Source organism: Thamnophis elegans, chromosome 10 (genome assembly GCF_009769535.1).
Source record: "Thamnophis elegans isolate rThaEle1 chromosome 10, rThaEle1.pri, whole genome shotgun sequence".
NCBI classification, from domain to species: domain Eukaryota; kingdom Metazoa; phylum Chordata; class Lepidosauria; order Squamata; family Colubridae; genus Thamnophis; species Thamnophis elegans.
In genome coordinates, this window is record NC_045550.1 from 44,799,368 (window position 1) to 44,811,715 (window position 12,348).

At 44.3% G+C, this 12,348-nt stretch overlaps 1 protein-coding gene across 2 annotated transcripts in view; it reads left to right on the plus strand.

Annotated features, from left to right (window-relative positions):
- Window positions 1-543: 543 nt before the first annotated feature.
- Window positions 544-12,348, plus strand: part of LOC116513882 (arylacetamide deacetylase-like) — a 68,791-nt gene continuing 56,986 nt past the window's right edge. For both annotated transcript variants that reach the window (XM_032225167.1, XM_032225168.1), the window contains exon 1: window positions 544-711. In XM_032225167.1, coding sequence (XP_032081058.1) covers window positions 574-711 — 138 coding nt within the window. In that variant the 5' untranslated portion in view covers window positions 544-573. The remainder of the gene's footprint in view (window positions 712-12,348) is intronic.

The following is a 12,348-nucleotide window of genomic DNA, read 5'->3' on the forward strand; positions in this document are numbered from 1 at the left end:
TGAAGTATCCAGCCCCACTTCAAGTATGAGTGTTGCTGTAATTTTAAATTGTTGTATTGTCTTATATATTCCCCCTCCCTTTTTTATTGTAAGCCGCCCGGAGTCTTCCCAAAGTGGGTGGCATACAAAACTAATAAATACAAATAAATACAAATTAAAGGCAAGAGAAGTGTAATGGCATTTTTATTTTATTAATCTGAATAATATGATTTTTCTATTGTTTTATCTTTTGTAAATCCAGCAATTCTACTTTCTCTCCAGCAACTATGCCACTTATAATTTCAGTTCTGCAATTCAAAGGTAATTTCCAAGGCAAAGCGAAGAAAGTGTGTTGCAATCCTTAAATATTTGAATATAGAAAAAGATTACCTGTGAGGAACTGTCTGACCCTGTAATTAACAAAGCAAAAAGTTCTATCAACTGAAAATTTGTGAATATTTAACCAAATGCCTCTGGCACTAATTTTACTATTGAGATCAAGTGAAATTCTTGATCAGCTGACTTGTCAGTATTTCAATCCTCCTGAGATTAGTCAGTAAAAGCTAGAGTTGAATAAAGTAGACAAAGTAAAAGATGGGAAGAAAACTCTTATGCCTTCTGGTAGCTTCAACTTTGATAGCCTACTACATCTACCAGCCTTTACCAGAGAATGTGGAGGAGCCCTGGAAGCTGACCCTTTTAGAAGCTAGCATTAGAAGCCTAAACCATGCAGTAAGTTGAGACATTTATTTCCCGTGCTTATGCCTGCAAATGCTTGAAGGTGAAAGTTGTGCTTTTAGGGAAATAAGATAATGCCATGGAAAACAACAACCAAGAAATAAGAACACTAACAATCTGTAAAATGAAGACTCCTCATACTAAAAGCAAATACTGAATATTATTGGGGGGGCGGGGGAATGGGAGAAGTGGAATTTATGTATTTTTGTACACCTTTTCTGGATATAAACTCAGTATAGTATAATAAAATCAGGAGCAACCTCCTTTCTATAGAAACCGGGAGAGTGAATTCTAGACCAGCCTTAGGCATGAAAGCCAGTTGTGCGATCAATTCCTGCTGTAATTAAATGGATCAATTCTTGGTTGATCAAAAAAAAAGAACAGACACTGCACCTGAGAGAAAATGCTAGGGGAAAAGATACAAAGAAAGAAAGAAGGAAGGAAAGATACTTCTTACCTTCTGTATCTGTCTGCTGAACTGAGTAAATTCTTGCACTCTTTTTTCTCACTGTCTCATTTTTTCCAGATTGCAATGCTTAACTAGTAATGCAGGTAATGTATTTTGTTTGTGCATTTTATTTTGTGCCTGCATGCAGAAAGGGAAACCCTTATTTACATTTTATTGGCTTCCACAAGCCCTCCCAAATAGGCAAATCTTGGAGTAAATACTCATTGTTTAATATACATTGTTTCTGCATTTTAGCTGTTCACGTCCACCCAATGCATTAGTCTTTTTGCATGCTGCTGCATGAGCAGCCTTCTGTGTTTGTGTTCAGGTGTGCAAACATCTTTGCTGGAACTGAATCTGGGGCATATCAGTTTTCATCTGCCTATGGGTGCTTGCAAAGGGAAAGAAAACAAGTACCTTGCTCTTTTCAGTGAGTGATTTGATTTGGGCCAAGTTTATTCTACCTTTTTGACAAGTGCAATTTATAGAGTAATGTTACAAGGGTAGTCTAATAACAATGTCCCACAGCAATAATACCCCCCCTGGTCCTACCCAGAGTACTATTTGCCTTATCTATTAGTAGAAGATATAGTATTAGTAAATCATTAGTTCTGCAGGGCTTCTTCCATCTTTTCATAATCTTTCTTGAGAGTTCACTTCTGCTTTATCCAACTACAAAACCTTTTTCTTCAGTTGTGCTTTTTTTCTGACTAGGTCAGTACTTTTTAAGTACAAATTGAAGTCATTTTACTAGGCCAGGGATCTGCAAACTTAAAAACTCAAAGAGCAATTTGGACCCATTTCCCACAGAAAACACTGACATCACTCACCCAGTCACATGACTCCATAGCCATGCCTACCCAACAGGTTATTATGGCAGAAAACTGGTTGTTAAAAAACACTGGGAACCGCAAAACCTTTTGACATCTCTCTCTCTCTCCTTCCCTCTCCCCCTCTCCCTCACCCCTCTCTATGTCTCTCTCTTTCTCCCATCTCTCTCTCGCTTTACAATAAAATTGCTCTTCACATGCGCAGAAGCAAAAAATAATATGGCACTGTCGTAGGCACTGCTGGGAGAACCAGTTTGGGGGAATGGAAGGCCAGGGTCACTGCCGGTTCCAGAGACCCAGGCTGCCAAATTACTACTGGTTCAGCCAAACTGGTCCAAACTTGTAGGAACCCTAAGGTGACCAGATTTTCAGATTGGTAAAGAGGGACACCTTTGACCGGGGGGGGGGGGTTGATTAAAAATGTTATACGGAGCAACAAAAATTTTCATACAACGCAAAAATAGTATTGTAATGTTTTTTTTTTAATTTCAACATAACTACAATTTACAAATATAAATTGTAACTGTTGCCAAACATCCAAATTTTGATCGCGTGACCATGAGGATGCTGCAACAGTCGCTAAGTGTGAAAATGGTCGCTAAGTGTGAAAAATGGTCATCAGTCACTTTTTTCAATGCCATTGTAACTTTGGTCACTATATCACCTTTCTTGCCACAGTTTTTAAGTGAATAAATGCAGCTGATAAGTTAGTAACATAAGTGAATCTGGTTTCCCCATTTGACTTTGTCAAAAGGTGATTATATGACCCCAGGACATTGAAACCATCATAAATACGAATCTGTTGCCAAACATCAAAATTTTGATTGCGTGACCATGAGGATGCTGCAACGGTCACTAAGTGTGAAAATGGTCACTAAGTGTGAAAATGGTCATCAGTCACTTTTTTCAATGCCATTGTAACTTTGGTCACTATACCACCTTTCTTGCCACAGTTCTTAAGTGAATAAATGCAGCTGATAAGTTATTAACATAAGTGAATCTGGTTTCCCCATTTGACTTTGTCAAAAGGCAATTACATGACCCCAGGACACTGAAACCATCATAAATATGAATCTGTTGCCAAACATCAAAATTTTCATCGTGTGACCATGAGGATGCTGCAACGGTCGCTAAGTGTGAAAATGGTTGTTAAGTGTGAAAAATGGTAATCAGTCACTTTTTTCAATGCCATTGTAACTTTGGTCACTAAATGTTTTCCCCCTCCTCGAGACATCTCACTTCTTCCTTCATTCCTCTTGCTTATCTACCTTCACCTTATCCATCTTCTGCTCTTTTCTTCTCTTCCTTCCTTTCTCCTTCCATCCTCTCTTCTTTCCTCACTCACTCCCTTCCTCCTTTTCTCTTCCTTCCTCCTTCCATTCTTTCAACTTCCTTTCTTTTGCCTATCTACCTTCTCTGTCTTTCTGCTCTTTCCATTTCTCTCTTCCTCTTCGCTTCTGTTCCTTCCTCCTTCCATCCTTTCACCTTCCCTCCTTCCTATTTCTTCCTTCCTTCTGCCTATCTACCTTCACCTTCTGTCTTTCTGCTCTTTCCCTGTCTTCCTCTTTCCTCCCTCCCTTCTTTCCTTTCTAGTTCCATCTTTTCTTCTTTCCTCTCTCCCTCCCTTTTTCTTTCTTCCTTCCTTCCTCCTTCCTCTTGCCTATCAACTTCATCCTCCTCATCTTTCTGCTCTTTCCCTCTCTTCCCCTTTTCTTCCCACCTCCTTCCCTCTTTTCTCCCTCCCTTCTTCTTTTTCTTCCTTTCTTCTGCCATCTTCCTCCTTCCTCCTTCTTTCTCCTTCCTTCCATCTTTTCTCCTTCTATCTTCTCCCCCCTCCCTTCTTCTTTTCCTTCCCCCTCCCTCCTTCCTTCCTCTCCTTCCCACTCTCTCCTTGGGAGGGATTGGGGGTGGGGGGGGCAGCAGAGACCAAATAAAGTCAGAAAATCTTATTAAAACTTTCCTATTTGTTGAATTGCCTTGCTGCGAACTTATAAACCAAATCAGGGGAACATTTTGCAACCGAGCGTGCTGCAAGGAGAGGCAGTCCTGCCCCAGTTTTGCAAGGAATGAGAAACGGTGCTTTAAACCGAAGCAACTGCAATCGGAACGGCAGACAGGGAAAGAAAGAAAGAAAGATCCTTGTAGCACAAAACCCACCTTTGCATGGTTGTGAGAACATAAACAAAACAAAAAAAAGCACAGCGTCCCTCTGCCCTCTGAATGGGACTCAGCATGACTCCGAGCCGGGCGGGGAGATAAGCACCTTCATTTGCATTCTCTGAGACCACGATGCTTTGCAAGGAACATTTCCCCGGGCTTTTTGCAGATTTTTCCTTTCGTGCTTAAATAAAAAGAACGGGACTTCTTTAAAACGCCACAGCTCTTTCAGCCTAACAAAAATGCAACCTCTTCCTTCGTCCTTCTCCGTCACTAACAGCTGGGGGCTCAGAAATCGGAGTGAAAAGCCAGTCCTCCATCTCTTCCCTCTTCCCGGATTCACTCCGAAGTTTTAAATCTCCCTTCTGTGCATAAACACTCCCTCCCTCTCCCTCTCCCTCTCTCTGTATCTGTTTGTCTCTCACTCTCTGTGTGGCTCTTTACCTCTATCTCCCTCCCTCCCTCTCTCTGTCATTCTCTGTGTGTCTCTCTCTCTCTCTCTGTCTCTCCTCCCTCCGTGTGTGTGTGTGTATGTGTGTGGGGGATCCCTGCCACTGCGGATGGGCTCCGGACTAGTGGAGCCTCCTCTTCCTCCTTTTTAACCAGGCGATCTTCGGCTGCTGCACAATCCCAAGGTTTGCTAAATCCAGCACGGCTTCAGAGAAAGAAGGCATGCGAGAAAGCCTCCCCCCCATCCCTGCTGCCTGAACATTTGAATGAAGGAGGCTGCAGGCTCCTTTGTCCTTGGCTATGCAATTTTCTTTCGTTCTCTGCTGCCCGAACGAGTGAATGAGGCAGAGGGAGAATGAAAGGAGATTGCGTCCCTTCTGTCTCCCCGTTGCTCAGAAAAGCAACTGTGGGAAGGTCCTTTGGTGGCAGCAGGCGTCCTAGAACCTGCCTGCTAGCAAAGGACCTTCCCAAAGTTGCTTTTCTGAGCAATGGGGAGACAGAAGGGACAAAATACCGGCCGGCTGGGATGGGTATACACAATGATGCCAGACCAAGATTCCTCCACGATCCCCAGGAAGAGGCAGAGAAGCGAAAAGCAGCCACAGCATCGGCGGGTGGAGAGAGGAAAGGAAGCTGCAGCCGAAGGGGGAGATGCTCGCTACGGTTCCCTGCTAGAAGCCGCCAAGGGCTGCGTCCACCGCTCATGGCTTCCAGGTGCCGTTTGGCAACGGGAGGCCAGCAACCACTGCAGCAGCAACATATTCCCTTGGCAAAGGCAGACGCAACTCCACAGCGGCTTGCCTACGCGCATGCACACACACACGGCCCCGCACACTCCCTTCCCTTCCACGGCTGGCTCCCTTCCCTAATCCCTAAAGGCTCCGCTTCGCGGGAGCCAGTACTATCGCCCGCTTTCCTTCTCTCTCCGTTGTGCTCCGAGCTCCGCCTACCACACAACACTGTGACCTTTCCTCTGACAGAAATGTAAATTTTTAGGGAAGGAAGCACGGAGTGATAGTCTCGGCCGATCGGACCTTCCTGGCCGCCTTTGCCATTTCCAGCCTCGGTGCAGGGGTAAATGCGATGCCCTTGCGGTGGCTCCTCCACCCCCCGCCCTTCCCCCACCTGCAGCCCCCCCCGGCCTGGGGGTGGGTGTCTCCCGGGGGAGCCCGGGTCGTTTCTCCCGTGCAGGAGTTATCGGCGGGCGTGGATGTGCTTTGTTTGCGGCGGGCATGCGGCGCTCTTGCAGCCACTGGGCTCCTGGTTCCCTCCCTTCAGCCCCGTTCAGAGAAGCTCTTTGGCTGCGCCCACGTTTGCTTTGATAGAAATCACTGCAGCCCCAAGTGCGGGCCGTGCTGCAAGAAGAGGGAGGGAGTGAAGACCTTTTCTAGCCGGTGCAAAGGACTTCCCAAGACTTGTTTTGCAGCAATCCAGACTCCCTCCTTCCCTCTTGCAGCCCGCCCCATGCGAATTCCCCTCCTCCCCGCATCTTCTCCCGGGTTTCTCTCTCAGGGTAGGGAGGCCGCGGGCTGGTAGTAGCCACCGCGGTCTGGCTTTCCCCATCCCCCACCCCGCCTCCTCCACTAGCCTTTGTCCCTCCACAGTAGGGTGGCTGGGGGGAGAAGACGGCCCACCAGCCCAACTCCGCAAAGGGGGAGAAGGAGAGGAGGGCCGTCTCCTCCCCCCAGCCTCCCTACTGTGGAGGGACAAAGGCTAGTGGAGGAGGTGGGGTGGGGGATGGGGAAAGCCAGACTCCCTAGGGAAGGCCTTCCCTTGCTAAAGGCCACCGCCGCCCACCCGAAGCGGCGAAGCCTCCCAATTCCCACCGGTTACTCACCAGTGAAGCAGCAAAAGCAAACGGCGAAGGCGAAATGAAATGGAGACTCACGCGGCGTGCTTAAGCGGACTCCAGCCAATCAGTGAGCTGGCTAGGATGCCGCGTGCTTAAAGTTTTCCATCCCAGCCAGCTCACTGATTGGCTGGAGTCCAGGCCAATCAGTGAGCGGCAGGCTGGGCTAGCTTAGATTTTTAGTGTAGAATAGAATAGATGGGGGAAAGGAATGAGCGAGCTAGCGGCAGCTGATGATGGGCGGGAGAGCCACCGAGCGCCAAAATAAAGCAGGGGTTTTTGAGAAGTGGGCGGGACGCGGGAAAAATGATGAAAAATCGGGCCTGTCCCGCCAAATCCGGGATGTCTGGTCACCCTAAGGAACCCACCACTGTCTCTTTCTCTCAGTCTCTTTTTCCCCCTCTCTCTGTGCCTCTCTGTTTCACTGTCTCTCTCCCTCCACCCTCTCCCTCTCTATCTACCCTTCTCTGCTTCTGTCTCTCTCTCTCCCCACTCTCTGTGTCTCTCTCTATGTCTCTTTCTCCCCCTCTCTATCTCTCCCCACTACCCTTCTCTCTCTGTTTGTCTGTATCTCTGTCTCCCTCTCTTCTGTCTGTATATTTTTCTGTATCTCTCTGACTCTCCCCCTTCTGTTTCTCTATGTCTCTCTCTCCGTCTCTCTCTCCCTCTCTCTGACCCTCTCTCTGTATCTTTCTGTATCTCTGTCCCTCTCTCTCCCCTTCTCTATCTCCCCTCTCTTCCCCTATGAATCTCTCTCTGTGTCTCTCTATGTCTCTCTTTCCCTATCTCCCCCCCTCCCTCTCTATCTCCTCCTCTTTCTATGTCTAAAGCCAAGATTGGGGCAACCCCAGCTGTCATTGGGGCTCTTCGCTGCTCCTTTTCTTTCTTCTTGGCAACTTTTGGAAATCTGGGCTGGCCGAGGAATAAGGAATGAGCGCAAGCTCTGGCAGAGGCTTCCCCAAAGATGGCCCTTCTTCTCCTCTCATAATCCCCTGGCTGGCTATGGTGGGCCAGAAGACTGAGCATGAGTGGGAAGACCCTCCTTAAGTGGGGGCTGGGCTCAGCCAATGTGCAGCAAAGTTGCATGGGGCACATGGGTTGACCAGCTGATGGGTGAGCGTCTTTGAAAACTGGTTGTTAAAAAACTCTGGGACTTGAAAGCTGAATTAATTGAAGCAGACCCCCAAGGAAGATATATTGCAATAGATCTGATATTAGAAGGGAAAAGGATACTGCTATTGGGAATATATGCTCCCAATCAACAACAAGACAAATTTTATAAAATGCTTCATGCTAAGTTAGTACATTGGGACTATAGATACTGCATATTACTGGGTGATTGCAATGGCGTTATGGATACCAAGAAATATAAGAAGGCTTTTCGGCAAGATATTCAAATGTGAGCGAAACTACCTAAGTCCTTTTTCGACATGATAGATGATTTTGAATTGAGAGGTATCTGGTGAAAAAGGAATGCAGAAGAATACAACTTCACTTTTTTTTCTGATAGACACTAATCCTTTTCTAGGATTGATTTTATACTAATAACCAATGATTTGCTTTCTAGGGTAAAGAGGAAAAAGATATGTTCCAGAGCCTTATCAGATCATAACCCAGTTTGGATGGAGTTGGGAGTTGGGATGCAAGCAAGAAGGACTTAGAGACTGAATGAAAATTTATTTAGATATGAGAAAAATATAAATGAATGTAAAAAATTGTTAAGAGAATACTTTGTTTTTAATATGAATAAGGGTACATCTATGGAAATGGTATGGGACGCAAGTAAAGCGTATATGGGAGGAATTTTGATAAATTTAAATAAATTACATAGACACAAACAGGGGGAAAAGAGAATTGAACTTGAAGATGAAATTAGGAAGAGAGAGCAAGAGTTAATTTTAAAACCAGGAGACAAAAAGATTAAAGAAGCAATTACCTTATTAAGAGAGCAATTTAATATGCTTATGTCAGATCAGGTAGCTACCAATTTGCTATATGCAAAACATAACACCTTCTGTAATGCAAATAAATCTGGCAGATGGTTAGCATATTTTATTAGGAAAAAACAGAAATCTCGTAATATATCGAAAATACATTATAAAGGGAAGGAAGTCTACCAACAGGATGAGATTCAAAAGGTCTTTCGAGAATTTTTTATAGGATTGTACACGAATGATAAAATTCAAGGCTTAGATATAGATAAATACCTGGACAAAGAAAAAATACCCAAAGTTAAAGACCAGCAGAGGGAAAGACTGAATCAACCAATAACTTCGGGGGAAATTCTCCAGGTAATTAAACAGCTAAAGGTAGGGAAAGCACCAGGTACAGATGGCTTGATGGCGGCTTATTACAAAAATTTACAACTAGAAATGGTAGAACCCCTTAAGGAATTATTTAATAAGATCCAAGTGGAAGGGAAGGTATCCCCATCTTGGAAGACAGCCTTCATATCCCTGATACCTAAAGAAGATCAAGATCTTACTCAACCAAAAAATTATAGACCTATATCATTACTCAATATAGATTATAAAACTTTTACTAAAATACTAGCAAATAGGTTAATGCTGGTTATTCAGCAATCAATTCATAATGATCAAACAGGTTTTATTCAAGGGAGACAAATGAGAAGTAATGTAAGACTAATTGTTAATACATTAGAATACTTGGGAAAGAATAACCAAATCCCTGCTGCGCTTATATTTTTAGATGCTGAGAAAGCCTTTCATCGAGTGAATTGGCAATTCCTGCTGAAAATATTGCAAAAAATGCAAATAGGAGAGCATTTCTTACAATCAATTAAAGCAATATATCAGCAACAAACAGCTCAAATCATAGTTAATTGAAGTTTAACAGATTCATTTAAAATTGAGAAAGGTACAAGGCAGGGTTGCCCCTTATCCCCACTATTGATGGCATTTAGATCCTAAAAAATTGGCTTCTATGTATCCGAATTTACAACCTAAATGCTGGAGATGTGATTGTGTGGACGCTACATATTTTCACATATGGTGGACTTGCAAAAAAGTTAAAGCATTTTGGATAAAAATATGGTGGATTATGCAAAATGTTTTTTAAAAAGGATAAAGTTTACCCCTCAGTTATTTTTGTTAGGTGTAATTACTGATTGTACAGTTGTAGAGATTAATTTGATTTTGCATTTAATAACTGCAGCTAGATTGTTGGTGGCGCAATACTGGAAGAAGGAAGATTTGCCTACTATTCAAGAATGGACATTGAAAGTAACAAATCTAGCTGAGATGGCTAAAATATCTGCATATCTTAAGGACCATTCAAACGAGAGATACAAACTGGAGTGGAAAAGATGGATTGATTATACTCAAAATAAATATGGGACTAAGAAATTCCAAATAGCTTATGATTAAAGACCATGAATGATATAAATTGTCTAGAGCTAGTCTAGCAAGAAGGAGCTAAAGTTCAATTGAAAGATGTTATCAACTATCTTTTTTTCTTTTTAAGTGTGTTTTTGTCAAGATCTATACCTGCATTGGTTCTGGGAAGTCGGATGGGGAGGGAGGTTGGGGGGGAGGGGGGGAGGGAGGGGAGGGAAGTAAATATTTGTAAAAGTTTGTTTTTTAAAATTCTCATTAAAAACACTCTGGGAACCACAAAACCTTTTTGACATCTCTCTCTCCCCCCGCTCTCTCCCCATCTCTGTGAATATATCTCTCTGTATGTCTATGAATTTCTCTCTCTTCCCTCTCTCTCCCCCTCTCTCTGTATATATCTCTCCTTCCCTCCCTCTCCCTCTGTCCCTCCCTCTCCCCTTTCTCTGTATATATGTCTCTGTATCTCTATGTCTTTCTCTTGTCCCCCTCTCTCTACCCTCTCTCTGCCTTCTCTCTATTTCTCTATGTGTTTTTCCAGGGGTGGGTTAGGGCAGCCGCTACTGCTTGTTTGCTCATGGCCATGAGATGCATGTTTGATGCGCGCTTGATGCACACTTGTTGTGTGTTGTACAATAAAAATTGCTCCGCACATGTGCAGAAGCAAAAAACAAAAAACAAGATTGCAGTGCCAAAGGCACTGCTGGGAGAACCAGTTTGGGGAATGGCAGGCCTGGGTCACTGCAGGTTCCAGCGGCCCAGGATGCCAAACTACTACTGGTTCAGCCAAACTGGTCCAAACTGGTGGGAATCCACCACTGTCTCTTTCTCTCTGTCTCTTTCTCCTCCTCTTTCTATGTTTCTCTATGTCTCTTTTTCCCCCTTTCCCTCTCTATCTCTCTTCTCCCCCTGCTTTCTTTCTTTATCTCTCTCCCTCTCTTTCTCTCTCTCTCTCTCTGTTTTCTCTCTCTCTCTGTTCTCTCTCTCAGAAAGCCGAGACTGGGCGAACCAATCAAGCTGTCCTTGGGGTTCTTCGCTGCTCCTTTTCTTTCTTCTTGGCAACTTTTGGCAATCCGGGCTGGCTGAGGAATAAGGAATGAGCGCAAGCTCCGGCAGAGGCTTCCCCAAAGATGGCCCTTCTTCTCCTCTCATAATCCCCTGGCTGGCTGGCTCTGGTGGGCCAGAAGGGGAAGCATGAGCGGGAAGACCCTCCTTAAGTGGGGGCTGGGCTCAACCAATGTGCAGCAAAGGTACATGGGGCACATAGGTTGACCACCTGATGGGTGAGCATCTTTGACAAGGTTGCTCCAGCTCTCCCAGCCAGGCCCCCAGAGTGGGTGTGTAAGGTTTGATGGGGCCAGCCCGCTTTTCCAACTGCCCTGAGCATCTTTACTTATTCAGCAGATAGGTGCCCCAGTGGCTTTGATTGAAAAGTGTCCTCTGGGTGGTGAAAGTCCCATGTAAGGTTTAAAGCTGAAGCCCCTTTTCTGTCATCCCCTCCTGGATCCTATTCCAATTCCACCAGCTGTCATATTAGTGAGGCCAGCATTGGTCACAGTTGGGTGGGCCAACTGTGTCTCAGGGTGGCATCTCCCAAAGTGACTGAGACACTCAGCACCAACAAGGGCCAGAAGAAGCACCAGCCAGAGAGAAGGTGCTGGAGAATCAGCCACGACCACTTCTCCATCCTGCACTATCACCCTTACCTTCTCAAGCCAGGCGAGGAGTGACTAGGAGAGGTGGGTGAGGGGCAAGGCCTGCCATTGGTGAGATCACCTGACAGGGAGCTACAGCAAAGGGGCAAAAGAGCCACATGCAGCTCCAGAGCCATGAATTGGAAACCCCTGTACTAGTTCAAACTACCTCTCAGGTCAATGTTTCTACTTTATCTGGAACACCTGTCATGTTGTAGTAGATCATGAGAATAAGGCATAAAAGGAAGCCAGGAAGAAAACTAGAATAGAGTCATTTGCCAGACAGGGAAGAATGATACCCTTCAAAGGAAGAATAGGTGGGAATAGAGTAAAGGAAAGTAATTTGTGCTGAGAAATGTAAACAAAGGCTTGATGATTAAAATAATTAAAATCAGGTGAAAATTGTTTTGTGGATAAGTTGAATTAACATATATGATGTGCTATTGGTGGCTAATTATCCCAGGGCTTAGTCCTATAATGGATACCTACCTTCTAAGTTCCAAAAGTCAGCTAAAGTTAAGGTGATAGATTTAGACAATATTCAAAACCACACTTGTCCGTGGAGGTCATGTCATAACCATGAGCGTTAAAAACAACAACAATAATAGTAAAAAATAAAAATATAGGCAGACAGAATAATATATTAGATTGGTGCTGGATTAACAGTGGACAATTTGCCTAATTTTACATACAGGATAGTACAATTTGGCCATGTTAAGAGATACTACTTTATATTGACAACCGTAGTTGCACTTGAAAAAGATCAGTATTTCCCAGATATTTTATTAGCTAAGGTGTTATAAATGAGTCCTTGTAGAATATGCCATATAGTCGACTTGAGCTACAGTTTCAA